The sequence below is a fragment of the Diabrotica virgifera genome, chromosome 1, assembly GCF_917563875.1.
Source record: "Diabrotica virgifera virgifera chromosome 1, PGI_DIABVI_V3a".
Taxonomy (NCBI): domain Eukaryota; kingdom Metazoa; phylum Arthropoda; class Insecta; order Coleoptera; family Chrysomelidae; genus Diabrotica; species Diabrotica virgifera.
This window is the reverse complement of record NC_065443.1, coordinates 39,059,460-39,087,023: the sequence shown is the minus strand read 5'-3', so window position 1 is coordinate 39,087,023 and position 27,564 is coordinate 39,059,460. Positions and strand designations below refer to the sequence as shown.

At 32.7% G+C, this 27,564-nt stretch overlaps 1 protein-coding gene across 2 annotated transcripts in view; it reads left to right on the top strand.

The window, feature by feature from the left end:
• Window positions 1-27,564, top strand: part of LOC114335832 (solute carrier family 12 member 9) — a 144,995-nt gene that overhangs the window by 93,829 nt on the left and 23,602 nt on the right. For both annotated transcript variants that reach the window (XR_007697890.1, XM_050650106.1), the window contains exons 12-13: window positions 13,643-13,789; window positions 20,518-20,697. Coding sequence is in view for 1 of the 2 variants with exons in the window: in XM_050650106.1 (XP_050506063.1) it covers window positions 13,643-13,789; window positions 20,518-20,697 (327 nt within the window). In the remaining variant the exon portion in view is untranslated. The remainder of the gene's footprint in view (window positions 1-13,642; window positions 13,790-20,517; window positions 20,698-27,564) is intronic.

The window sequence follows — 27,564 nt, the reverse complement described above, 5'->3', positions numbered from 1 at the left end:
GTGAGACCACAGCATCTTCTCCAGTATTTCATTTCGGTTGCCAGAATGCTCTTTTGGGCTTTTTTGTTTATGACCCAAATTTCTGCGGCATATGTTATGATGCTTCTTACTATTGTTTGGTATATCATTTTTTTTTATTTCCCTTAATGTTCTTATTTCAGATTACATTATGGAGTTTTCTGATGCAAGATCTTGTTTGTCCCAATCTATTTTTTATTTCTGCTTCTGTTGTTCCGTTTTTCGACATTATAAAGCCCGAATATTTAAAATTCTTCGTTCCTTTTATTTCTACTTGTTCTTCTATTTCTAAGTTTTTGACGTCTTCTTCCGATATTGCTAAGTATTCCGTTTTCTTCACATAAATTTCCAGGCCCACCTTTTGTATTCCTCTTTTAGTTTTCTGCAACTGATATCCTCTGCAACATGCAACTGATATCCTCTTCATCTTGAGACATAACCACCTGATCGTCTGCGAAATACAATGTGTAGAGGTAATCGTCTCTTATCGGTATTCCCATTCCCATACCCCTACATTTTGTTTTCCAAGTTGTTAGTGCGTGTTCTAAAAATATTTTAAATACAGTTAGTAACGTTGGGAATTGGGCAGCCGTGTAGTAATCCTCTTGTTGTTTTGAAGATAGCAACTACCTTGTTTTCTATTTTTATATTTACTTCATTTCCACTGTACATGTTCTTGATGCTTGTGTTAGGTTAGGTGGTATCCCTATTTTAGTCATTGCTTTGTACAGTTCTTTCCTTGGCACAGTGTCGTATGCCTTCCTAAGGTCTATAAACACCATGTGTAAATCTTTGTTCTTAGCTCTTCTTTTTTTCTCTCTATTGTCTGTTGTATTATATGTATGGATATGATCTAGACATGATTTCCCTGCTGTGAAACCTGCTTGTTCTTCTCCGATTTTACGTTCTATATTTTTATCTATTTTGTTCCTGAGGATCCTGCCATACAGTCTTCCCATTGTAGTGATGACGCTTATCCTCCTGTAATTTTCGCAATCTTTTCTGTTCCCTTTTTGTATATTGATGTTATGTAGGATTCTTATTTCCATATTTGATTTGTTCCACCATAGGCGTAATCGGGATGATGCTAAGGGGGGTTAAAACTACTGGAAAGGGGGGGGTTACAACTACTGGAAGGTCTCTGAGGGGTATGGTGTTTAGCGTATAGAGCTCAAAGTCCATCCAAATGGGGGGGTTATAGCCCCCAAACCCACCCTGGTTACGCCTATGAGTTCCGCTACAATTCCTCCTGGTCCTTCCGCTTTATTGTTTTTCATGGAATTTATTGCTGGTTTCATCTCTTTGTCTGTTATGACTATTTTTTCTTCCTCTGTGGTCATTATTTTTTGTTCGTTTCCATCAATGCTGAATTCTGGTCTTTGCTCTATCAGTATCAGATTTTTATATTGGTTATTATGTTATTGCTTACATTGTTATTGCTTATATTGTTATTACACCTTATTAATTATTTTCTATTTACGGTAAACTTTTAAAGTTATTAAAATTTTAGTTGGTAGGTAACTACTAGGTAATGCCAAGTAGCTATTTCTTGCGTGTCTCTAAATTTTAAACAGCTTTAGTTATATAATATACAGTGCCGGATTAACTATTAGTAGGACTAGGTGGGCGCGCGTAGCTATGAGGCCCGCACGCCGTGCAAAAATATTAATATATTATATATAGCGAGGACCCTACAGCTCTGGCTGCTTCCTGCACTTCAATCTCCAGTTTTGTCTCTCCTGCCAATCCTCTTCTTCTATTTCTCTTTTTCGCATGACATCCATTATTCCTTGTTTCCAAGATTTACGAGGTCTGCCTCGTCTTCGTCTAGTTGTTGGAGTAGTCTAAGCTTGGATCTTTCTTGGCCATCGTTTATTGTTCGTTCGTTTAACGTATCAATACCAAATCAGTTGCCGGAATTCAATTCTGTTGTCAATGCTACTCTTAACCTTTGCTCGTTCCCTAACTACTTCGTTTCTTATGTGGTCCAATCGAGAGATTCTGCACGATCTTCGTAGAAAGTCCATTTCTAGTGCTTTCAGTTTGTCTCTGTTTCTTTGTGATATCTGCCAACATTCTGCGCCATATGTTGTGATTGGTTCTACTATACTGTGATAGAGATTTATCTTTGTTGTCATCCTGATATTTTTTTACCATAATACAGAATTTAATTTTTGGATAGCCGTTCGTCCTTGAATTATTCTTTTATAGATATCCTTTTCTGTGCTACCATCTTCGTCAATAACGGTTCCTAAATATTTATATTCTTTACAGCTGTTTATAATACCGTCTTCAACTGGAATATTTTCTGGTTTTCCTCCAACTATAAGATGTTCCGTTTTATTTATGTTTAATTTTAATCCCTATTTAACGTATTCTTCGATTAGCTTTCTTGTCATGAATGTTATGACTTCTGCATCATTTTCCACTAGTACTTGGTCATCTGCAAATAGCAAAGTATACAGGCAGTCCTCTCCAATTTCTATTCCCATTCTTGAGCACTTTTTAATCCGTAGTTGTGGCGCTTTTTGGATGTAAATTTTGAACAGCGTAGGAGAGAGGCAACATTCCTGTCGTAGACCTTTAGATGTTTTAAAGGGTTTTGATAAATTGTCTCGTATTTTTATCCTACTAATCGAATTTTTGTATATGTTATAAAGAGCATTTACATACGTGTTATCTAAACCAGATTCTTGGAGCACTTTAAACATCCTGTTTATTGGCACACTGTCGTAAGCATTTTCCAGATCTACAAACATTAGATGAGTTGTCAAATTTCTTTTCATTATCTTTTCTACCAATTGCTGTAATACAAAGGTATTGCCTAAATAGGATCATCCTGCGCGAAATCGACTTTGCTCTTCGATGTCTGGGAAAAACATCTCGATTCTTATTTTTAAAACTCTACCATACAGCTTTTCCCCAGAACTGGTTACACTAATACCCCTATAATTGCTACATGTTCTTTTACATCCCTTCTTATGTGCTGAGCTTATAAAAGCCCTTTCCCAATCTTTCGGGATATTATATCCCTTTATAAGACAGCTATTGAAAATATCTGTAATTTTCTCTATTAGCAAATCTGAGCAATATTTCACCAGTTCTATAAATAGGTATGCCTCCAGGTCCCGTTGTTTTCCCATTTTTCATAGTTTCATAGCTTTCCTAACTTCTTCTTTAGTGATCATTTCTATATTTGTAGTTATTTCTTCTTGATCAGACTCAGTGTTTTCTATAAATTCCGGTCTATCCTCTGTTAGTAACATTTTATAATGCTCTTTCCATTGATCCATTTTAATTAAATGTACGTTAGTATTATGCTTTTCGTCTGTTCTTAAATTTCTAAGGGTTTGCCAAACTTCAGATACTTTCGTTCCTCTCATATATATCTATTCAATTCAGCGCATTTCATTTACCACATTTCGTTTTTTCTTTCTGCAACTTTCCTTTTCACTTCTCTGTTTAACCGGGCATAATATATCTTTCTATCTTCACCATCTTGTGAAACTAACCATGTCTGGTAAACTTTCTTTTTGTTTTCTATCAAGGATTCTAGATCTTGTGACCACTATTCTGGGTATTCTCTTTTTATGTTTTCCTTTTTTCCTAGCCCTTCTTCTGCTGCTCCATGAATGGCTTTCTTTACCTCCTCGTATATCGCTTCTGCGTTTCTATCTACTATGTTGTTTAGTTTTGCAACTAGTCTCCATTTATACATAAAATATTATATAAAAATAATAATTAATGTTTAATTATTTAAGTAGTAAATATACGAATAAATATAAAATGTTTTCATTATCATAAACAATTTCAATTCAAATACTGATTTGAAGACGTGTCTGTAGATTGTAGATAAATAATTTGACCAGGGCGTCGACGTCGCACCGCTGAGTAATCGAGAACACATTATATCTTTAATACATGCCGACACAGAGTTGGTGAAATAATTAACCCAGATATGCCCATTATGTCTACTTGTGATTTTAATTATTTTTTTTCTTATAATTGTTTAATTTAGGGTAAACTAAAATATATTAGACGAAAATAAAATTTATTTTTTTGATAAATATACAAAATTTTGGGTGTCCTATATGTAGGACGATGGGCACTTAAGGGTACCTACATTAACTATACACTTTTTGTATGGTATACCAAAAAACATTTTCATGGCAATGTGCACAGCGTGTTTGCTTATTTTGAGGAATAACCAAATGATCCATACGATCAAACCTAATGTCTAAACCTTCGGTAGATGACTTATTACCTTTAGAATGTGTTTCTTTTTTTTTATTTTGTAATAATAGCGTAGTTGCTACTCGTCTTCGGAACCTTAACTGATCAAGGTCCCCACCTCTTTGTCTATGCAACTGCCAAGCATTTTGCAGAGCTACATCAATACAGTGTGCCACTAGCGGGAAATACCATTTCTTGCTCCTCAGTGAAATTCTATAAAGACTCAAATTTTGGTCACATCTGTCTACTCTGCCCATGTTTGCATTGTACAAGTTTATCATATGTGGCTGCGACACCTAAAATATTATAAAATGTCATGAAACTAAGCATGTTGTTGAAAATAAAAAATAAATGCGTTTGTAATAATAATCTAAAAAACTATAACTTACCTGAATATTTGTCCGTTCTTTTCGTGAAAATCTTTTCACCCTATGCAGGGGGCTTACGCCTACTGCATTTGAGCACAGGGTGACAATGCTGTTGTCATGCCACTTCACGACAATAATGTTCTGGTTTTCTGTTTTTTTGAAATCGAAAACGCCTCGAGCTTCCTTTTTTATTTCTTTTGAGTTTGTCAGTGGCCCATTAGATATGCGATTTTCACGTATTGTTCCGGTAGCGTTAAAATTTTTCTCCGATAGCAATTCTAACAAAGATAACGTGGAAAAGAAATTATCAAAAAATAGGTGCATCCGTTTATTAGGCCACCTAGTACTTAAAACGTCAGCATACTCCAAAACAACAGATGGCCCTACTCCATAATCAATATACTTTTCGCTAATATTTGTGGTAGCACCTTGGTAAGGTTCCATCCAATTTACGTAGCCTAATCTACTTGCTCCTACCCAAAGTTTGTAACCATAGCGAATTGGCTTATTGTGAATAAATTGTTTGCAGCCATGGCGGCCGTAATATGGTACCATGGCTTCGTCAACACAGTGCATTTCCTCACATTTACCAAATTTCAAAAATGCAGCATTGAGGTGATCGAACAATGGCCTAACTTTAGCAAATTTGTCGGATGTATTTATAGTGAGGTTGTCAGTTAGGTGAAAGTGAGATAAAATATATTCAAATTTATTTCTTGACAAAGCTTCAGAAACCAGTACATTGTGACTGTCTCTTTCGTTTTCCCAGAACATTCTCCGCCTCGGAACTGGCACATATCCACTGAGTAATAACACTCCCATGAATGCTTTTATATCATGTTTTTCTATTTTCAGGCAATGGTTTTGTTGCCCTGCATATCGATTTGATTCGACAACTATTAGTTCCAATATTTTGTCATCAAAAAATAAAGAAAACATATCTAAAGGGGTTTGCAGAGGCATTTCTTCTTCATCGTTACTAAATTCTTCACCATCATACACCAAATCTTCGGTTTCCCATTTATAAATCTTTTTTCTCTTTATTGTTTTTGTTCTCTTTGATGGCGTTTCATATTCTTCCACTGATGGGGCATTTTTGTCATCTTTTAGATTAGAGGAATTAGAGGAATTAGAGGAAATGTTTTGCCTTGTATTATATTTATGAAAATTCATTTCAGCAGTCGCTCTAAGCTATTTAGCAGGTAGATTATTTATGGTAAGCGTGTCTTCGTCACCAGAATCTTCATCAGTTTGAGAATCCGTGGCATTTTCGGGCGGAGAAATAGTCAATGACTCAACGTGCTCTATCATATCTTCCTCCTCCTCCAGCATAGCCAGTGCATCATTTAAAGAAAAACCCCTGGAAGTGTAAATATACATGACATATGCTAAAATATTGATATATTTTGTATAAAAGCATGTAATTTACGCAAAAATAAAGTTATGTATGTAGTACTGTTATGTGCCCAACGTCCTACATGTAGGACGCTGTGGAAAAGAGGTTCAAAAATATATTATAACATATTTGTACATTACGGTTGATCCTATATTGCTAAATATACTTCTTTTTACGTTAAAATGCACATATTAAAATATTATTTATATAGTTTTAAAAATACAAATTTTGCTTACTTTACGAACGAAACACCATACTCCGCCATTTTAAAATTTACACAATTTTTGATGTTAACTACACAAATATTATGGTGTAACTAAATAGTCGTTTTATATTTTATTACATCGGGTGGTTCCTAGAGATCGATTACCTGTTTTCAGCATTTAGTTATTGGGCAAGAATGAGACAGGATCGGACTTGCTTCAGGCGTTCTATATGTAGGACGTTGGGCATATCTGGGTTAAGAATTTAGTTGTTTAGTCTACGATGATTTATGGTTAACGGTGCGAATATGATTTTGAGAAAAAAAATATTTGAAGATTGAAGATGATATTAGGTTCATAAAGTCAAAATATTCACTTGTCATCATTTTTTTGTTAAGAAAAGGTAACAACCTCGTACAATCACATTATCAGCCTTCATTTTATTTTATTATTTGGTATTATCTAATAAAGTTATAAACTTCTCATTATAAATTTAGAAAACATTACAAGAATAGAACCAAATTTAAATAAAGAACCAAAACAAGGACCCACTTTAAATAACTTTTTCAAATACTTTTCAATTACGATTAAGTGAAGGACGTTATAACAGTAGAATAGGGTGACCAAACATCCCGTAAAAACGGGATTGTCCCGTTTTTTAACGATTTGTCCCGGGGTCCCGAAAAAGTCTCTCGGGACGCCTAAATGTCCCAAATGTTTGCTTTTGGTTGATTTTTTGTAACTGACCATATTTTCTCTCTTTAATTTTTCTTCAATTGCGGCATTTGTTTTCATTCGTATTTCTCTCTCTGTTGCTACTTTGTGGCCCAGTATTATTCTCATTCTGTGTTATTAGATATTTCTGAATTATTGTGTCATCCTTCCCTACCGTCATGTATTTTGTTTTTGCTTGTTTATCTCTAGTCCTATTCTCTTCGCTTCCTTATGTAATTTTCCAAGTGCTTTTGAAAGTGTCATCTTTGCCTTCTCTATTATGACTACATCATCTGCATTATGCTACTAGTTAAAGTTGATCTGTAATGTTTTTTTGCACAGTTTGTCCTTCTCATGATTACTTTTAATATAAGATTAAATCATGTCGTAGCGAGATAGAGTCATCTTGTTTCACACCTTTGTTTTCATTAATCTTCTTAGAAGTTGTTCCGTTGAAACTGATCCTTGCTCTGGTATTCTTTAGGCTCACTGTTAGCATGTCTTAATTTTTCTGGGATACCAACATTCTCTAGCTCCCCCATCATTTTCTTCCGATTGATTGTATCAAAGCACTTTTGAAATCCATGAATATTAGGTGTATTTCTCTGTTTTATTCTCTCGATTTTTGAATTACCTATTTGCTCCACTGTATGTATGGAACTAATCATCGACCTTCCCGGTCTGAACCCGTTCTGGTATTCTTCTAATATTCGTTTAGCGCATGATTCAAGTCTTATGTTTAGTATGTTTGCTAGAATGTTATATATGGTGTTAAATAAAGTGCTTGCTCTTTAATTCTCGCACTCCTTCCGATCTTCTTTTTTATATACAGTAGAACCCCGCAAATCAGAACCCCGCTAATCCTAACGTTCGGCAAATCCGGACCAACGGCAAGTGAAAAAAATTCAAGACAAAAACTTAGAAACATGTTTATTATACAGAGTAAAACCAGAAAATTGCACAATCTACGTTTAACAGGTCTTTGACTCCGTAACTTTCTTCTGACGCATGGAAGTGTAGCGAATTGACGCAGTGATGATAAACTATTTACACATAAACATTACATCTACTGGTAACGCAGCAGAGTTATGCTCCACGTAACGTAGAGCCACACCCAGAGCTTTAGTGGCATCTGCGTGTGACACCCAATATGACAGGGAAACTTCTTCCTCGCTTTCTTCATCTTCATTAGTCATTAGGGTTGCCTTGTGGTTGAACCAAGTCTACAATGTATTCATCCGTAAATTCTTCGCTCCATTTGTCGTCAGCTTCAATCCATTCTGTAATTACACTTTCTTCTTGGTTTTCTCATCCATCTTGTATAGGGGAACGGGGAAAAATGGAGCTTATTCAAATTAGAAATCAAGCCATGGAGTTAACGACTAAGCACAAATGATGACACTGGCTCTGCATCAGTAACAGCAATCTGAGATGGGTGGAAGAGGGAGAGAGACAGGCACAGCGACTCAAAATCAACGACAAAGTAAACTTTCAATTATTAGTTAGGCTAACTTTCGGATAATCCCAACTTTTCGGAATCGGAACAGGCTGTCCCCCCAATTAGGATTTGCGGGGTTTTACTGTATATAGGTACCTACTATAATATCTGCGTTCCAATCGGCTGGTAGTCTGTTTTGTTCATATTTTTTGTTGTATTAGCTGGTTTATTTCCTTATGTAATTCTCTTCCTCTGTATTTTATTCCACTGTTATTTCATTTTCTTCTGCTGCTTTTCCGTTTTCTATGTTTTTAATATTTGTTTTTGTACGTTTTCTTCTGTGAATATTTCTACTTCGTTGTTATCTTGTTCTTCTTCATCTGTTTCCTTCATACCGAATAGTATTTTTTCGTAATATTCTTCTCATATTCTGCTGATCTGTTTGTCTTCAAACAGGGTTTCTCTTTTTTTTTTTTGTTTTTTAGTACTCTTGTTTTAATGCTGGACGTATTTTTTTATCTGACTATTTTGTAAAATTGATATATTTGATTGTTTTCTCTGTCTTTTTTAATGTCCTCCAGCGAAACCCGTCATTTTTCTTCTTTTTATTTGTTGAGTTTGCTGTGTTTCTCGCTATTTTTTATTCTTCCCTGTTTTGTTTTGACGGATTGGTTGTTTATCCACGTCATTCTAGCGTAGTTTTTTAGTTTTCTGCGTGTTTCGCAGTCTTGATCGTACGTAAATTACACATTTAAAATTGAAAAGGATTTATAGGTTCCAAATTAGCTAAAAGAAGGTGTTTCAATCCCTGTTTGGGTATCGCTCCAAACCCTTCTTGGCAGTAGCGCACCCAGGGGGGGGGTTTGGGAGTTAAACCCCCTTTCCCCCAGGGCATATGAAAAATATATAAATAATAGCAGGAAAATGTAACTTGTCTTTCACAAAATATAGAAAAAAATTTCGACGCCCAAGCCAACCCCCTTCCCCCCAGAGAAAAATTATAGGTGCGCTACTGCTGCTTGGATGTGTCCCGTTTTTTTCAAATTTATGATATGGTCACCCTACAGTAGAAACGCTTCTTAATTCACGAGAGTATTCTACACACTTGTTCTTAATCCAGGATACAGTTTTTTGTGTCAAATTAGAATTTCATAACGGTAGATAAGTTTATTTTAATTTTCTAATTTATTTCAATAGTAGGGCCCCCGCATACTGCAGACTTTTTACCTGCCGATAGTTTAGTCGGGGTGGGCAAAATTAAATATTTTTCTTTTTAAAATATGTAAGAATGTAGTTCGTTTGGTATGGCATGAGTGCTTTAATTTTTTTTAAGTATTCTATTTGTTTTTAATTTTGTAGACTAGCAGACTTAACTACTTTATGTAATGTAAAATTTAAGACTTACTTACTATATTTTAAATATTTTTCAAAATATTATTTTCTATATCCTTACATAAAAAAATACATTGAGTGTATGAAATAAGTAAGCAATGTTTTAAACATTTTTATTATTTTCCAGACACCTTTGCACCTATTAGTTGAACAAAATATATTATTAAAAATTTTGTACTTACTTTACTTAAGCCGTCCTCTTGTACCCTACGCTGTCGAGGTAAAAATTTTGTAATAAAAAATTAAGAATTCAATTTTAACACTTCTATAATATGTTACAATTGAGCAATTAGACCAGCAGATTCGGCAACTGGTTATGATAAATTCATCAATTTTAATGAACATACTTTTTAATTTTTTATTTTTGCAGTGAAAAAAATACATTGTTAATTATACAAAAAAATATCATTAATATATCACAACAATATTTTTTTCAACATACTACAATAATCAATTATAAAAATATCCGAAGTCTAAATTCCAACATTTAAGGTGGCAACAGCGCAGTGGAAGCCATGAGGACATAAACTCAAATATACGGAGACCACCACAACCGCAAACTGAATAAATATATATTTGGATGCCATCAAAACCGTTAAAGTGATTTTAGATATACAGCAAGCGAACATGGCGCGCCTGACGGCAATTGCTCCAAGTAATGTGCATATTATTATACAGATAACGTGACTGAGGACGTCCGGCCAATATTTTGTGTAAGCATTGTAGGAAGTGGTACCTTTCATTTGCGATACATTTTAGGGAAAGTCCTCGTGGCAACCGTATATCGGAGTTCACGAAGACCTGGAAGCCACGAGAGACTACGGTTTAACATGGGGGGACGTCATGAGATGCTAAAAATAAATATATATATATATATATATATATATATATATATATATATATATATATAAAATAGATGAAATAGAGAATGTGGAAAAATCCCCTTACGAACAATTCACACATCCACCATTTCGGGCTGGGAAAAATTTTTCGAATAGAATCAAAGATCCAAACACCAGTTCTTAGAAATGTGTTTCGCCCTCTTCAACCTCTCTGGGTTCGTCGGTAAAGACAAGAGGTTGAATATCTTTAGACACATTCTAATCAAAAAACAACATTCGAGACCTAGACATAGAAGGTGCGTAAGTCTACGGCAAATCCGACAATGACAGTCTCAAGTTTTAATTCCCTAATTACTTAAAGTAAGTAAAATATATGTTTATATATATATATATATATATATATATATATATATATATATATATATATATATATATATATATCAGTATATTTTTGTCAACAGATGTCTTGAAAAAGAATTAAAATAAATTCGAAAGCTTGACAGTAAGTCAAAGAGTTTTCTTTGTCTTGTGGGCCAAAATAGACTGCATCCTCAAGAATCACTGCTTGATATATATATATATATATATATATATATATTGTACAATAAAAAAGAAAGCTTATTTTCTTTATTTTAAAATGGTGTATTGTAAAAAATTCTAGGACTATTTTTAAACGAGATATTCTTTTTCAAAATGAGACATATACACATGCAATAGGTCACACTAAGTTGGAACCATATGGAAAACTTTTTTAGTATTAACTTTATGAAAAATAGGTATTCTTTATAAAATTCTTTGCATAGTCTAAGACCTAAAATGCAATCATCAGATATAAAATTTTATTAATAGTGTACGAGGTATGTTAAAAAATATGAATTTCGCTCAAGAGTAAAGTACCTTTATATTTCACAATATCGAAAAGTGTTATTAAGAAAAGTTATTTTGAATTAAAAATTATATTATAATATGCAATTATATTCTTCTAACTGAAAAAAAAAAATAAAAAAAATTAAAATTTTTCTCAAATTACGGATACACTTGATTGTTTAAAAATAGTCCTATAATTTTTTGCAATACACCATTTTGAAGTAAAGAAAATATGCTTTTTTTATTTTACAATGTATATACATAAATGTACAAGAAAAATCGTCATAATGAGAAATTTAAAAAATAATCATAAAAAATATCAAAAATCATTAAAAGTATAAAACCTTGAAAAAGCATAACGTGTTTAAAAATAGTTGTACAACCTTATACAATAGACCATTTTAAAGCTAATTGACTTCTCTTTCTACTACATGTACCATTGCATATATCTAGAAATACGTAGAAAAAAGTTACAGAACAATGTTTGCGAAATAATGGGGAAAATGGCTCAAAAATGCTGTGAGCGGCAAACTTTGAAAAATCCTATTTTGGAAACTATAAATCGTAGAGACTTTTACTAAACGTCATTTTAAAGTGTGAGGATGGAAGTTATTTTTCGCTGAAGTAATGCCTATACCCAGTGCTGTTTTTGTAACAATATAGGTTCCGGTACGCAATGTTCCGGTGGGTCTGGGGAGTGTTCGTAAGGGGGTCCGTACCCGGGAAATTTTTTTAAATTTAGCCTCAATAAGGTCATTTTAAAGCTATTTGGGAGCAAGGAAATAATTCAGGAATTTGTCTATAATTTTGTTATTTTTTCTTTTTTTTTGTCCCAAGAGGTACCGGTACGGCGTACCGGCGCGTACCGTCACAAAAACAGCACTGCCTATACCTATATCCCTGCAGAAAAAAGAATGGGGCAGAAAACAAAATTGCTTACTTTCGTGTTTTTTTCTTGCTTTTCTTTTGGATATATTTTTGTAAAAAAAATAATTTTGACTTTAAAATGTGATATGTCGATAGTAAATTTAACCTGGAACAATTTTCCTGTAGACGTCTTTGTACCAAAAGTGCATAGAACTCACCCTAATTCACCCTGTGCCTAGGGACTAATTCACCCCTTTCTCAAAAACGCACCCATCTAAATGGTAGCACTCCGCGGTTTTCTCAAATTTAGAGGTTGTATAAGATAATAAAATACCGTTAACGTTGTAGTTCCTTTTAGCTTTCTTATTTTGAACATAATCAATAGCCTATTGTAAGTCAATATTTAAATTTAATGGTACTAACGACATCTACAAAAACCTCATAAGTAAGATTTTAAGTTACAAAACCTCGTAAGTTTAATGATAGTTTAAAATCTGAAGTAACAAAACCTCGTAAGTCGCTCTTTGACAAAAAAAAACAATATTACTGAATTTTACTTAATGGTAATGGAATCGTTACCTAAAAAGAACCCTACACACACAAAACTAATCAATTGAATCTCACATAAAGAAGCCAAAATGTTTTTCGTCTCTCCTCTTAACTAAATAAAACTGACTTACGAGGTTTTGCAGTTTAACCGTCGTTATTCTTCATTTCGCTTCAGAGGTGATGCACCATCCCTATAATACGTTTCTGTCTTTCCAGACGTCTTCAGTGGGGGTTATATGAATACCTCTGAACCGAAGCGAAACCAAGCTGCCTATTTAAGCAGAATTGTAAAAACAATTCTGCGTATCGGGCGCTCTAGTGGTAGCGACATATATTACAGAGAAATGAGAAGTCCCAGATCTAAACAATAAATGTGAAAATTCTCTTGGAATCACATTGTGGTAACATCCTTAATATCTGCCTTTTACAGTTTATAAGGCAAGAAGACGACGAAAAAAGAACACGAAATGGACTCTACAATATGCAGTTCCTATTCGTCTAGGAAAATTCTAACGAAAGTTGATTCAGTGTACTCAAAATATGAATAAAATTAAAAAACAGCTTATGCTTCATTTTGGTTCAGAGGTGATGCACCATCCCCATACATACGTTTCTGTCTCTGCAGACATCTTCAGTGGGGCTACATGAACAGTTTTGAATCGAAACGAAAAACAAGCTGCCTATTTATATCCATATCGGACGCTAAATTTCATAAATTGATTTTTCTTTGTGTCTAATATTTTTAATATTTACAGTGTCAGAAACAAAATGTATATCGACGTATGGCCTGTCAACTTTTTAAATCCAGGAGAAAACGACTCATTTGACACTACGTCCCTGTTTATGATGCAACTGGCTTGTATTGTCAACATGGTACCAGTTTGGAAAAAATTAAAACTAAGGTAAAACAACTAGTAGTGTGTACGGATTTAATTTTTTCAATAAGCATAATATCGACTGTGTACATGCATAATGTCCAATCTGCCATTTTTCTCATTTTTCGTTTTTCGCGGCATTGGAGCCTAACCACTAAAATACATTATTGCAATATACACTGGGGTGCAAAATTAACCGGACACCTTCAAAATTGGTCATTTTGATGTCTCGAATTTCCTGAACCTGTTGTCCGATTTAAGTGATTTTTTAATATGTTATAGCCTTATTCTTTAACAATATCGCTGTAATAGCATTGTTGCTAAAGAGTTAAATTTTCATTGTATACTGGGTGTACCAATGAAACTGTGTTTTTTCTCAAATTTTCCATCACCCTGTGGAATATTCTACCTTGTATAAAATACTCAAATTAAAACCCAACCATAGCCTCATGTTTTTTCAACATTGTGTTGTTTGATTCATTCGCTTATGTTGGACCATAAAAAAGTTAGGTACTATAACAATTAGCCATGTTTTCATCAATACAGGGTAATTCTAAATGAAAAAATAACGACAGTTTGTTTTATAAACCTATGTCCGCAAATGCTTCGTTTCTGAGATATAGGGTGTTGAAATTTTTCTTACAAATTGACGATTTATTTATTGCTTTAAAACCGTTTGAGATATGCAAATGAAATTTGGTGGGTTTTAAGACGTAGTTATTGTACATTTTTTGACATACAAGTAAGAATTTAATATTCACCATTGGCGCGCATGCGGGTAATTTGAGCCGTCATATTACCCGTATGCGCGCCAATGGTGAATATTAAATTCTTATTTGTATGTCAAGAAATGTGCAATAACTAACTCTTAAAACCCACCAAATTTCATTTGCATATCTCAACCGGTTTTAAAACAATAAATAAATCGTCAGTTTGTATGAAAAATTTCAACACCCCCTATCTCGGAAACGAAGCATTTGCGGAAATACCGTTTATAAAGCAAACTGTCATTATTTTTCATGCAGAATTACCCCTTAAAGTTTGCAATACTTATTTAAAAACACCCTGTATTGATGAAAATCATGGCTAGTTGTTAAAGTACCTAACTTTTTTATGGTCTAATGTAAGCGAATGAATCAAAAACCAAAATGTTGAGAAAACATGAGGCTATAGTTGGATTTTAATTTCATTGTTTTATAAATGCTACAATATTCTACAGGGTGATGCTAACTTTGAGAAAAAAACACAGTTTGATTGGTACACCCTGTATACAATGAAAATTTAACTCTTTAGCAACAATGCTATTACAGAGATATTGTTAAACAATAAGGCTATAACATATTAAAAGATTACTTAAATCGGACAACAGGTTTAGGAAATTCGAGACATCAAAAATGACCCATGTTTAAGGTGTCCGGTTAATTTTGCACCCCAGTGTAGTAACAAATAATAAATCATTTAATTTGGCGCTAATTTTAATTCTTTCATTAGGTCCTCAAATTTTTCTCATTTTTCGTTTTTCGCAGCATTGGAACCTAACCACTAAAATACATTATTGCAATTTTGTAACAAATAATAAGTCATTTAATTTAGCGCTAATTTTAACTCTTTCATTAGGTCCTAACTGCCGAGCAACAAGCATTCGGTCCTAACTGCCATGAAGAAGAGTCTATGTCATGTAGAAAATTGCAAACTAAAATAGTTTTTACTCTCTCCTGAAAAGTTATCCAAAGTCATATAGGACATTATGCAGTTAGTTACACAGTAGATATGTATTGTTATTGTAATCGAATCGACACTCAGACGCAAGCACGATTTAGTTCAAACCAAACTCTTCTTTGATGTCCAGTTGCACCAACAAATAAACGATTGATTTTTTTATTTGGATTGCCCGTTTATTTTAAAATATAATAATTGTCAAAAAACTGTCAATTAAAAACAGAAATTTTAACGATTCTCCCGAGAAATATTAAATTTTTTACCATAAAATATAATATATATTTTTGTAATGTTGTTCATATAAACCAAGCTTTAGAATGTTTACATAAAAAAAATTAAGGAGGTTGTTGTTGATAAAAAATATGAAAGTTGAAGTTGTTGAATAAAAAAATACAAACAGTTTTAGGAAAAGTCAAATCTCTAGTTCTTTCTTAAATTAAACATATAAAATCTAATAAGTTACACAACACTTTTCTTTCGAAAAAGGTTAAAAATTAATATTTTTTGAGAGAATCGTTAAAATTTCTGTTTTTAATTTGACAGTTTTTTGACAGTATTTTAAAATAAACGGGCAATCCAAATCAATAGATCAACGTCATATAGAATTTTAAGAATGTCGCGAATCATTGCATGACATTCAGCCAAATATGAAAAGGCTATTGCATTTGCATTATAACATTTTTATTGCAATTTATGGTAAGGATATAGTGAAGACTTTCTGCTCGCCAGTTATCTCGACGCGCTGCTCACCATTCATCTCGACGCGCATCTGGCATATCGCCAGGACTCAGTCTAAATTGTGTGAGCGGCCGTAGCGTAACGGCATAATCGCTGGCCTCATACGGCAGTGCACGTGGGTTCGAGCCCTGCCAAAGACAAACAATTTTCCATTTCTAAAAATGATACGAGCCGTCTCACCGTGCCTCGGAGAGCACGTTAGCCGTCAGTCCCCCTGGGCTAGTGTACATCGACACTAGTTACTTGAAACAGGGTTAAAGATGTAAATGGCGCTGGAACAATCCGAAAGGATCTCCCCGATAAGATATTATTATTATTAGTCTATATTGTAGCGAGCTTACAGTTATAAAACTCTCGGTTCGTTTATACGAATTTATTTATACAAGTTACAGATCGAATTTATCTTATACACTAACTTAATTTACAAAATCGTCCGTTATTTATACCAGACGTTATTTTCTGGAACATTCCGAAGAAATCCGGGCTCACCTCTAGCACAGCGCGGTCGATTCTCTGACGTAACGCCTACTGTTATCCGGAGGGATGAATCTTTCTAGTCGTAGGAACCGGTACTTGCGTTTGGTAGAAACTCTATTGTTACAGTATGTTCCGAAAACATTCAACCACTAACTTTTTTATAAATGCATATAATCTGCTTTTCTCAAAAGTTTTTCTCAAAACTGCTTTTTCAAAGGCGGTGGACAATGTAACTCAAAAACTACTTGACCGATCCACCTGAAATTTTGCATAGATTTTCTTTAGACATTTCTTGAGGTAACGCCCCCGAGACGAATTTGTTTTTGTGCTTATTTTTTGTAATAATAAATATGTATGTTGATTTTCACCCTTCTGTTACAAAGAATTTCGTTTTTTTTTTATTTTCGAGTACTTTATACCAAGAACTCAAAAATCGTTAAAAATAAAAAACTCGACAGCGTTACCTTGAGAACTCATAAGCTAATAAACTCTTTTTGAATTGTTTGTTTCACATAATCCAGTGGCGAGTTCTGATGTCCACCGCAAAATCCATTTTTTAGGTGTCTGTAAAAATTTGCTTATTTTTCAATATTTTTCCTTGAATTTTTTGAAGTTATACTTCTTTAGGCGCGATTGAGAGTAAAATTTCATAATACTGCGCGCATGCGCACACAGGCAGTATGGCGTTTAGTTGCTAAATCTTTCTAGTTATGTATAAATATAGCAGTGCAAGAAAAGGTGTGAAAAGAATATATTAGTGTTTTTAGTAAATATATTTATTATAATTTTTGTGTCTTTGGATTTGTCTTTCTCAGGAGTAAGATGAGTATTATTAACCCGCCATTACACGCGCTATGAGGGAATCCCTCACCATATTTGTTTATAACCAATGAAATTGTGTAAACTAATACGATAACCTTAAGCACCCAGGAATGCCTTTAGCATGTTTCATGAGAGGGTATGAAAAAGTTATAGAATATTTCAGGCGGTCAGTGTGCTGTGTGATAGTTGAAAGAAGAGACATCCCCCTTCAAGTGAGGGAATTCCTCACTGCGCGTGCAATCACGGTGAAATCACGTTTCTGTTATCTCAAAGAAACTTTTAGGTTTTTATTTAATATTTAGGTAGATTTAATTAAAATATTATTGTTTGGATTAGGTTAGGAACAGTGGCACACCGAGGGGGGGTTTGGGGGTTAAAATCCCACCCAGAGCATATAGAAATATATATAAAAAAAAGTAGGAAAATGTAACTTATCTTTCAAAAATAATACAAAAAACTTTCGGTGCCCAAGCAAACCCCCCCCCCCCCCAGAGGAAAATTCTAGGTGCGCCACTGGTTAAGAACCCATTTTGAAATTTACCTATTCTAATTGGGAAGTAAGCCACAATTTAACTTGAAAAATTGATTTTATTGACGTTTCGAATTCCACCTCGGACGTCGTTATCAAAATACAAAATATTAATAGTTAATTACATAAATGCTACAAAGAAATATTTTTTATTATTTTATTATTTTTACTTTTGTTTTGTTAAATTAATAAAAAAATTGGTTTACGAGACTTTCTATAATATGTGAGTACAACCCATTTTATATTTATACATGTTGACATTCATTCTTCCTCGAAATAAGTCGAATTTATGTAGGTGAGGGCGACGCTCATACGCGTGCAACCACGTCACAATAGAAGACGCGTGTAACGGCGGGTTAAAAGATCTTATTGTATATTTATTATACATTACCTTGTCTGTTTGTTACCGTGAATTGTCATTAGGTACGTTCGAATCGATACAGACACAGTCTTCGTAGCGTATTTGGTATAGCATTCGGCCAGAGATCGAAAGGTCTTGAGTTCGAACCCTGCACTGGGTCCTATACTTTTTTTATTTTTTTGAAAGCGGTAAGCACAAAATTAGTTTGGTGTTTAAAAAAAATTAAAACAAACTGTTTAAAGTATATTTATTTTTAAGAAATCATATAATAGAAGTCTAACTTCTTACGTGCGTACAAAGTACACACACATTCTTTTTTTTAAATATTATTTGAATTGCACTTAACCCCTTGATCTACGCGCTCGACTCGTAACACAAACGAGCCTTACTGTCAATTTTGTACACGCTCGACTCACACGAGCGACCATTAAATTTTAATCTTTCAATTTTTCAAGCAGCGAAGCTGGTACTATTTGTTTAAGCGTATAAATATCTAAATAGCGGTAAAATATTTTCTACATTTTTTCTTCTTCTTTTACATAAAATACCTTTTTTATTGCCAAGCCAGTGTTGTCATTATAAAATGAAATTTATTTATCTAATAAATTGCAGTAGGAACCATTGCCAATTGATTCATTAAATTTTGTAAAATTGTTAAAAATCTGTTTTTATTCGGAGCGTAGTGTACTAAATAGGGTTACATAAATATCTTTTTTTATTGCCCAGCCAGTGTTACGACATTGTAAAATGGGATTTATTTATCTAAGTGTTAGTGCATTTGAAGCAGTCTAAAGTGAATTTGTGTTTTTTTATTCTTAGAACTATTTTATCCCTTATTTTCCCCACAATTATATATAGGCCTGGATCCCGCGTATGAAAAAAAAGTTGATTAATAGCAAGCTGAAAATTTGTTAATAGCTTAAGGGTGTCTAGCCGGATAAACTTTGATATAAGGGAACACTGGAACAGGGGCAGTTTTAATTGTGGAACAGGTTAAAAATTTGGAACGGTCAGACCACAAAAACGGCACTTTTATTTTGTCCGACAGAATAGATTTAAACTCTCCGAACAGAGATTAAACTCTCATGCAAAAATCAGACTGCTATTTATCACCTGTCATAATTCCTGTCATTTGACATATTCTACATGTTCCACTCATTAAAACGCCCATTTGGTGATAAATAGCAGTCTGATTTTTGCATGAGAGTTTAATCTCTGTTCGGAGAGTTTAAGTCTGTTCTGTCGGACAAAATACATGTGCCGTTTTCGTGGTCTGACCGTTCCAAATTTTTAACCTGTTCCACAATTAAAACTTCCCCTGTTCCAGTGTTCCGATATATCAAAGTTTGTCCGACTAGACACTCTTAAGCTATTAACAAATTTTCAGCTTGCTATTAATCAACTTTTTTTTCATACGCGGGATCCAGACCTAATAGATATTATCTAGATTATTTGTATACAGTTGTGCGCACGATTCTTTACCCTTGCGTCATTAATACCTGGCGAGATAAAACACACTTTTTATCTAGCATTATTTTCTTCCACGCATGAAACTAAAGACGAACCAGCTACCGCCTTTTATTAATTAAAAACACATGTTATTTTTATGAACGCTCTAGATTCAGTACATTGAACAGAGATAGGTACAAAAAAAGACGGTTGGGAATGTTTTCAGATTTTAAGTACAATCTGCAATAAAGAACCCTGGACTCAATTGTATATTATGAAGAAAATATAATTTATTAAATCGCCTCACCCCGAGGTTAAGTAAAGGTGCTACGCCACTGAAAAAACTTTTCAATTTAATTATAATAAACACCACATTTTCACTTTAAAAAAATTCGATCATTTTTTGACCGAAACTTCAAAATTAGTGTTTAATATGCTTATTTAATTTAAAAATAAAATAATTGTAAACAGTTTCAAAAAATCACAAAAATGTTCTTGAAATGTTGATTTCAAACCATACTTCCCCTTAAATTGATCAAACTTATTAGTCCCATCATATATGAGTTTATTTGAAAACAGGTTTCAGTCAGCATTGAATCTCCTTATTTGATACAATGATAAATAATTGCTTTGTTAATATTTATTACTATATTTCCATAGAATATGTATTTGTGACGAAGCTCGGTCCAGCTATTTTACATCATCCATATCACTAAGCCATTCCGAACGACTGGAAACTCTCTTGAAAAAATTGAGAATCGAGGCAGAACTTTTCCGGGTAGATGGTTGGAAGACAGTTCTTGAATCGCACGGTACCGAAGAGGAACGATACCCGAAGAGGTAAGGTTCTAACTATGTAACTACTCCTAATGCGCATTACATTATAATCGGTAATTGAGGCCTATAGAATCAAAACCTGCTAGATCCATTTTTTGAAATTTTTCACTTAACACCCGTAACTCGTTTTCCACCTGGTCCTTAAATCGTACTCTGGGCCTACGTATTTTCCTCGCACCATCCGGTCTTTGCGGTTATACATGTGTTTTGACGGGTCCATCTCGTTCATTCTCATTAAATGAAGAACAATTTTTTTATTTAATTCTGCAGTATGTTACGGGTGGAATTACCTCATTCCTCCCTAGATTCGCCACTGTTAAGTAGTATTCTAAAGATAAGGCCGAACTGCAGCTTTGTTGGTATTGCATAAATATGAAGCGTTCATGAAAACATGATAATTCTTACATCGCTCTAGTAGCACATTTTATATCGCACTTCTTTAGTTTTCTGAGGACTTTTCGGAAGTTTCCTCAGGACTAAAATACGATGCATCTATTTTTGAGCATGAATTCATATACAAGACGCAAGTATGCATGAAGAAAATGAGTCTCTCTTCTTCCAATAATAAATATTTTCGTTCACTTGACCGTGAATTAGTGCACTTAACGTAAACCGAGCACTCGAATCCAATAACTTCAGAAGGCTGTAGCTCGAGAATAGTAGTTATTCAGACCCAGGTCCCATGGACTTTTTTTAATCTACACATCGAGAAGTATCATTGACCAAACTTTCGTTAAATTTAACCGGGACCACTTTTCCATAAGGAGTGTTGAGGGGTCCTTTATTCCATTTGTATGATGTAGTACGTTTGTACGATTTTTCAGATTGTGAAGATGTTTTGTTTTTTTTCTTCAATAACTTGTCGTTAATAACTATCCGTGTCGAATGTTGGTCATCATCATGTCAATCTTAACCTCATTTGCAGCAGTTCGGAAAAGCTGCACATTTGTTGTGGTGTTCTGAAGTTCTTTAACCAGGATGTTCTTCTTCCTGGACCTCGCTTTCCAAATATTTTTCTTTACAGGATGGTTTGTAGGAGCGAATATCTGGATTAATTTCGCATAATGTGTCCGAAGTATTGTAACTTTCGAGATTTGATGGATGTTAATACCTCTTGGTTCTTCTTTATCGTCTAAGGACCCCCATTTTTTAGTATCTTAAGTATTCTCCGATATAGCCACATCTCAAATGCTTCCAATTTTCTGCACATATTTTCGTTCAATGTCCACGATTCAACACCATAAAAAAATACAGAGAAGGTGTCGTATCGCAGCATTCTTACTTTTATTCCAAGAGAGGTTGTGACTCTTAAAGAAGGCACCCATCCGGTTAAAGGTGGATCTAGGTTTTTCGATACTCGCTCTTATCTCTTGGTTGTTGGTCCAAGTCAAACTAACTGAAACTAAACTAACATGAAACTAAATCTTGTACAGAAGTTTCTAACTGACCTTGGCATTATACACGTCAATAAACTAAAAATTGGAAAAAATCCTTTGTAAAAGGTATACAATTTTATTAAAATCCCTTTAAAGGGCTACATCACAACAAAACGTTTTCGATTTTTATAAAAAATCATCATTAGTGTTAGATCTAAAAATAAGTATAACCGATTTAATGAATATAAAGTTGGTATTTAAATTTTGACTAAGGTTAGAGCAAGTTGGTTATACTTACAAACTGAATGCTAACTGAGCCACAAAAGAAAAATATCCGGGTAAAAACCCTTTAAATATAATATAGATGCGTCAAAAGTGCATACTTTAATAAAAAGCCTAATGATGGTCACATGGCAACTAGGATAATGCCCTAAGGTAATGTATTGAAATTTCCCAACACGTGGGATCCAAATTGAGTTATTTACATTTCAATGACTTAATGGCAACTGAATGCGAAATGAGTGATGTTTCTGAAAGGTGTCGAAAGACAGACGGACAACGTGACGTAGAAGTTACCCTGTATTACCACAGCCAACTAATTGTAGTAAATTTTTTTTTAATTTTTACACAGTAATAACAAACATCAACAAAGTTGTGGCTATAATTACATTTAAGTACCTTGATTATGTAAGGTGTAGGTAGAGTATAAAATGATTTTTATAATGTAAATAGAGAATTAGCCAGAATGTATGCAGCCATCTATACATAATTCAAATGAAGTTGAATTAATTAGCAAATAATGGATCCATTTATGTTAAAGAACATCTGGGACCAAATAATTAAGTGGAAATATTTTGGCTAAGATGTTTTATTTATATGGATAGGTTGATGATTGTGGTTCCTATTCAAAATTGAAGTAAGTCCAACTGTGTTGATGAAAATTTAATTTACTATGAATTAAAAGGAGTTGTTGGTTTAATTGTACTAATTGGCAGAGTAAATAAGAGAGTCTGTAGTATATGGAAGTCTGATATCAAAGTAGATTTGAAATTAAGATAAGTAGTATGAGTCACACGAGGAGACTGATATGATATATCAGTCTGGGGCGCCCAGCCTTTCTCATCACACCTCATTACAGTAAACAATTCAGATATCAAACCATAAATTATTCATTATTCATTACCTACTATTTTTACCAATAATGCTTATTTTTCCAAAACACCTTCATGCATCCATCCAATTTTAAACCTTTTCCATTCCTTTTCAATAACTTGGTAGAAAATCCCTAATTCAAAAACATTTTTAGTCCTAGATGTCTATGTTACATAAAAGGACCTCATACTTTTGCCCTGGTTATTAGTTCAATTAATATTCTGTCTTCACTTCCAATTTCAACACTCAGGTACCCAGAACCAATTGATTTACATATCATTATATCATATCAGTCTCCTCCTGTGACTCATACTACTTATCTTAATTTCAACACTACTTTGATATCAGACTTCCATATACTACAGACTCTCTTATTTACTCTGCCAATTAGTACAATTAAACCAACAACTCCTTTTAATTCATAGTAAATTAAATTTTCATCAACACAGTTGGACTTACTTCAATTTTGAATAGGAACCACAATCATCAACCTATCCATATAAATAAAACATCTTAGCAAAAATATTTCCACTTAATTATTTGGTCCCAGATGTTCTTTAACATAAATGGATCCATTATTTGCTAATTAATTCAACTTCATTTGAATTATGTATAGATGGCTGCATATATTCTGGCTAATTCTCTATTTACATTATAAAAATCATTTTATACTCTACCTACACCTTACATAATCAAGGTACTTTAATGTAATTATAGCCACAACTTTGTTGATGTTTGTTATTACTGTGTAAAAATTTTTTAAAAAATCGTTTACTACAATTAGTTGGCTGTGGTAATACAGGGTAACTTCTACGTCACGTTGTCCGTCTGTCTTTCGACACCTTTCAGAAACATCACTCATTTCGCATTCAGTTGCCATTAAGTCATTGAAATGTAAATAACTCAATTTGGATCCCACGTGTTGGGAAATTTCAATACATTACCTTAGGGCATTATCCTAGTTGCCATGTGACCATCATTAGGCTTTTTATTAAAGTATGCACTTTTGACGCATCTATATTATATTTAAAGGGTTTTTACCCGGATATTTTTCTTTTGTGGCTCAGCTAGCATCCAGTTTGTAAGTATAACCAACTTGCTCTAACCTTAGTCAAAATTTAAATGCCAACTTTATATTCATTAAATCGGTTATACTTATTTTTAGATCTAACACTGATGATGATTTTTTATAAAAATCGAAAACGTTTTGTTGTGATGTAGCCCTTTAAAGGGATTTTAATAAAATTGTATACCTTTTACAAAGGATTTTTTCCAATTTTGTGATTGATGGTATACAGCCAACTACAGGAAAAACATTTTCTTTTTCTTGTGGATTTTTTTAATAAACTAAAACTTATATTAAGACAAATTTAATAGTAGAGGGTCTCCGATATAAGGTCGATCGGACCGAGCTGTTTAATTGATAAAAATTATTAGGAGTCAGAAGGCGTCAGAGAACGCTGTAAACCGATAGTAGTAGTAGTAGTAAAAAAAATTCGACCCGGCCAGATATTATTTCAGATTTTTTGGATCATTCTAAATAAAAAAAAGGTCTTGTAATTTTTCTAAGTTGATTGTTATCGAGTTATAAACAATTTAAAACTTAAAAAGAACTAAAGATGACGATTTTCAAGGCTCAAAAACACAAATAAAAAATAATTATTTTTGTAATCAAGTACATAACTTCAAGTGCAAACCTTCTTTTATCAGGTCCCGATAAGAATTTTTGCCATGTTTTATTCTAAAATATTTTTTTAACTGTTAACGAGGAAGGTTTCTTATGGGAAGACGGTCATTAACAACTTAACAATGTTTCAAAATGAAAGAAATCCAGAATACTTATCAAGAACTGATAGAATATGATTTGAACTTGAATTTAGGTACTTCGAAATTTCAAAAAATGATATTTTTTACTTATGTTTTTGAACCTCGAAAATCGTCATCTTTCGTTCTTGTTTCAGTTTTAAATTGTTTATAACTCGAAAACGATCAACTTAAGAAAAAAATTACAAAAGACGTTTTTTTGTTTAGAATGACCTAAAAAATCTGAAATAATATCTTCCCACGTCTTTTAATTTATAAAAAAGCCATTTTTGAACTATTAATTAATTATAGTCAGAACAAAATTAGATCGGACACCTCTTGTTTTTATAATTGTTAACATACTAAATTATATATGAAATAATTTTTATCCATTAAACAGATCGGTGCAGATCGACGTTATAGGCTATTGATTATATTCAAAATAAGATAGCTAAAAGGAACTACAACGTTAACGGGGTTTTATTATTTCATATGGTTAATGGACATCTATATATGAAAAAACCGCGGAGTGCTACCATTTAAACGGGTGCGTTTTTGAGAAATGGGTGAATTAGTCCCTGGGCACAGGTTACATTAGGGTGAATTCTATGCACTTTTGGTACAAACATATCTACATAAAACTTGTTCCTGGTTAAATTTCCTATCTAAATATCACATTTTAAAGTCAATGATACTTTTTTTTACAAAAATATATTCAAAAGGAAAAGCACAAAGAAACCCAAAAGAAAGAAATTTTGTTTTTTGTCCCATAACTTTTGTCCACGAGGATATAGGTATAGACATTGCTTTACAGAAAAATACCTACATATTTCTTCTTTAAAATGTTGTTTAGTAAAGCTAATTAGGATTTATATTTTTGGAAATATGATTTTTCAAAGTTCGCCACTCACAGCAATTTTGGGCAGTTTTCCGTGTTATTTCGCAAATATTGTTCTGTAACTTTTTTCTACGTAACTTTAGGCATATGTAATGGTACATGTAAGAGGAATAGAAATCAATTACCTTTAAAATGTTCTACTGTATAATGTTGTACGACTTCTTTTTTTAAGATTTATACTTTTAACGATTTTTTATAATATAATATAAAAATAAAATAATATTATTATATAATATATTATATAATATTAAATTATATATAGTATATATAATATAATATTATAATATATATTATATAATGCCTAATATAAAAAAATATTATTTTTTACATTTTTTACGATTATTTTTTAAATTTCTCATAACTTTTTTTTCTTGTACATGAATATACTATAATATATTGCTCAATAAAGAGGGCTTACTTTCTGTTCTTTAAGATGGTGTATCATCTATATTTAAATAATGTAAACCAAGTGACTCTTTGATATTTTTTTACCTGTATTATTTAAAATTATTTCTTTTACAAAAATTACATAAATATTAGTCTTAGAAAACATCACTTTATTTAAAATTATTTAAACGTTGACATTTAAAAAATTTTCAAAATCAAAGTCCATCTCTTCGTTAGCATTAGCTTCATTATCTTCCTCTGACACCTCAGTTATCTTAGAGTTCCCACAATTAGTACCCATGCACATGCACCCTTTGCAGAATATTGAATAACTAATTCCTATCTTCCTACAACCGCAGTTTTTTGTACATCCTTTGGTACATTTACATGCTATTTTTTTCAAGCAAAGCTTGTGGTGCAGGAGCTTTGACAGTAAATATTGGAATTATTCCATATTTTGAAGTTTGCCCGGCCGAGTCAAGTGGATCCAAAGTATTACCTATAAAAAATAAGATTCAATCATAACACACACATAAAAACGTTATAATGAGAAATTGAAAAAATAATCCTAAAATCAAAAATCGTTGCAAGTACTTATTACATTTTGAAAAAGCATATCTTATTCAAAAATAATCCTAGAATAGTTTATAATACCACCAATACACCATTTTAAAGAACAGAAAGTAAGCCCTCTTTATTGAGCAATATATAGTATATTCATGTACAAGAAAAAAAAGTTATAATGAGAAATTTAAAAAATAATCCGAAAATCAAAAATCGTTGCAAGTACTTATTACATTTTGAAAAAAAAAATATCTTATTCTAAAATAATCCTAGAATTTTTTGTAATACACCATTTTAAATTAAACAGAATAAACTTTCTTTTTTATTATATAAAATATACCTAAATGTAGAAAAAAAAAGTTATATTGGAAAATTTAAAAAATAATCGTAAAAAATATAAAAACTCGTTAAAAGTATAAAATTTTGAAAAAGATAACCTCTTTAAAAGAATTCGTACAACATTATACAGTAGAACATTTTAAACGTAATTGATTTCTATTCTTCTTACTTGTACCATTGCATATGCTTAAAGTTGCGTAGAAAAAAGTTACAGAACAATATTTGCGAAATAACAAGGAAAATTGCCCAAAATTGCTGTGAGTGGCGAATTTTGAAAAATCATATTTCGAAAACTTTAAATCCCAATGACCTCTACCAAACATCATTTTAAAGAGAAAATATGTAAGTTTT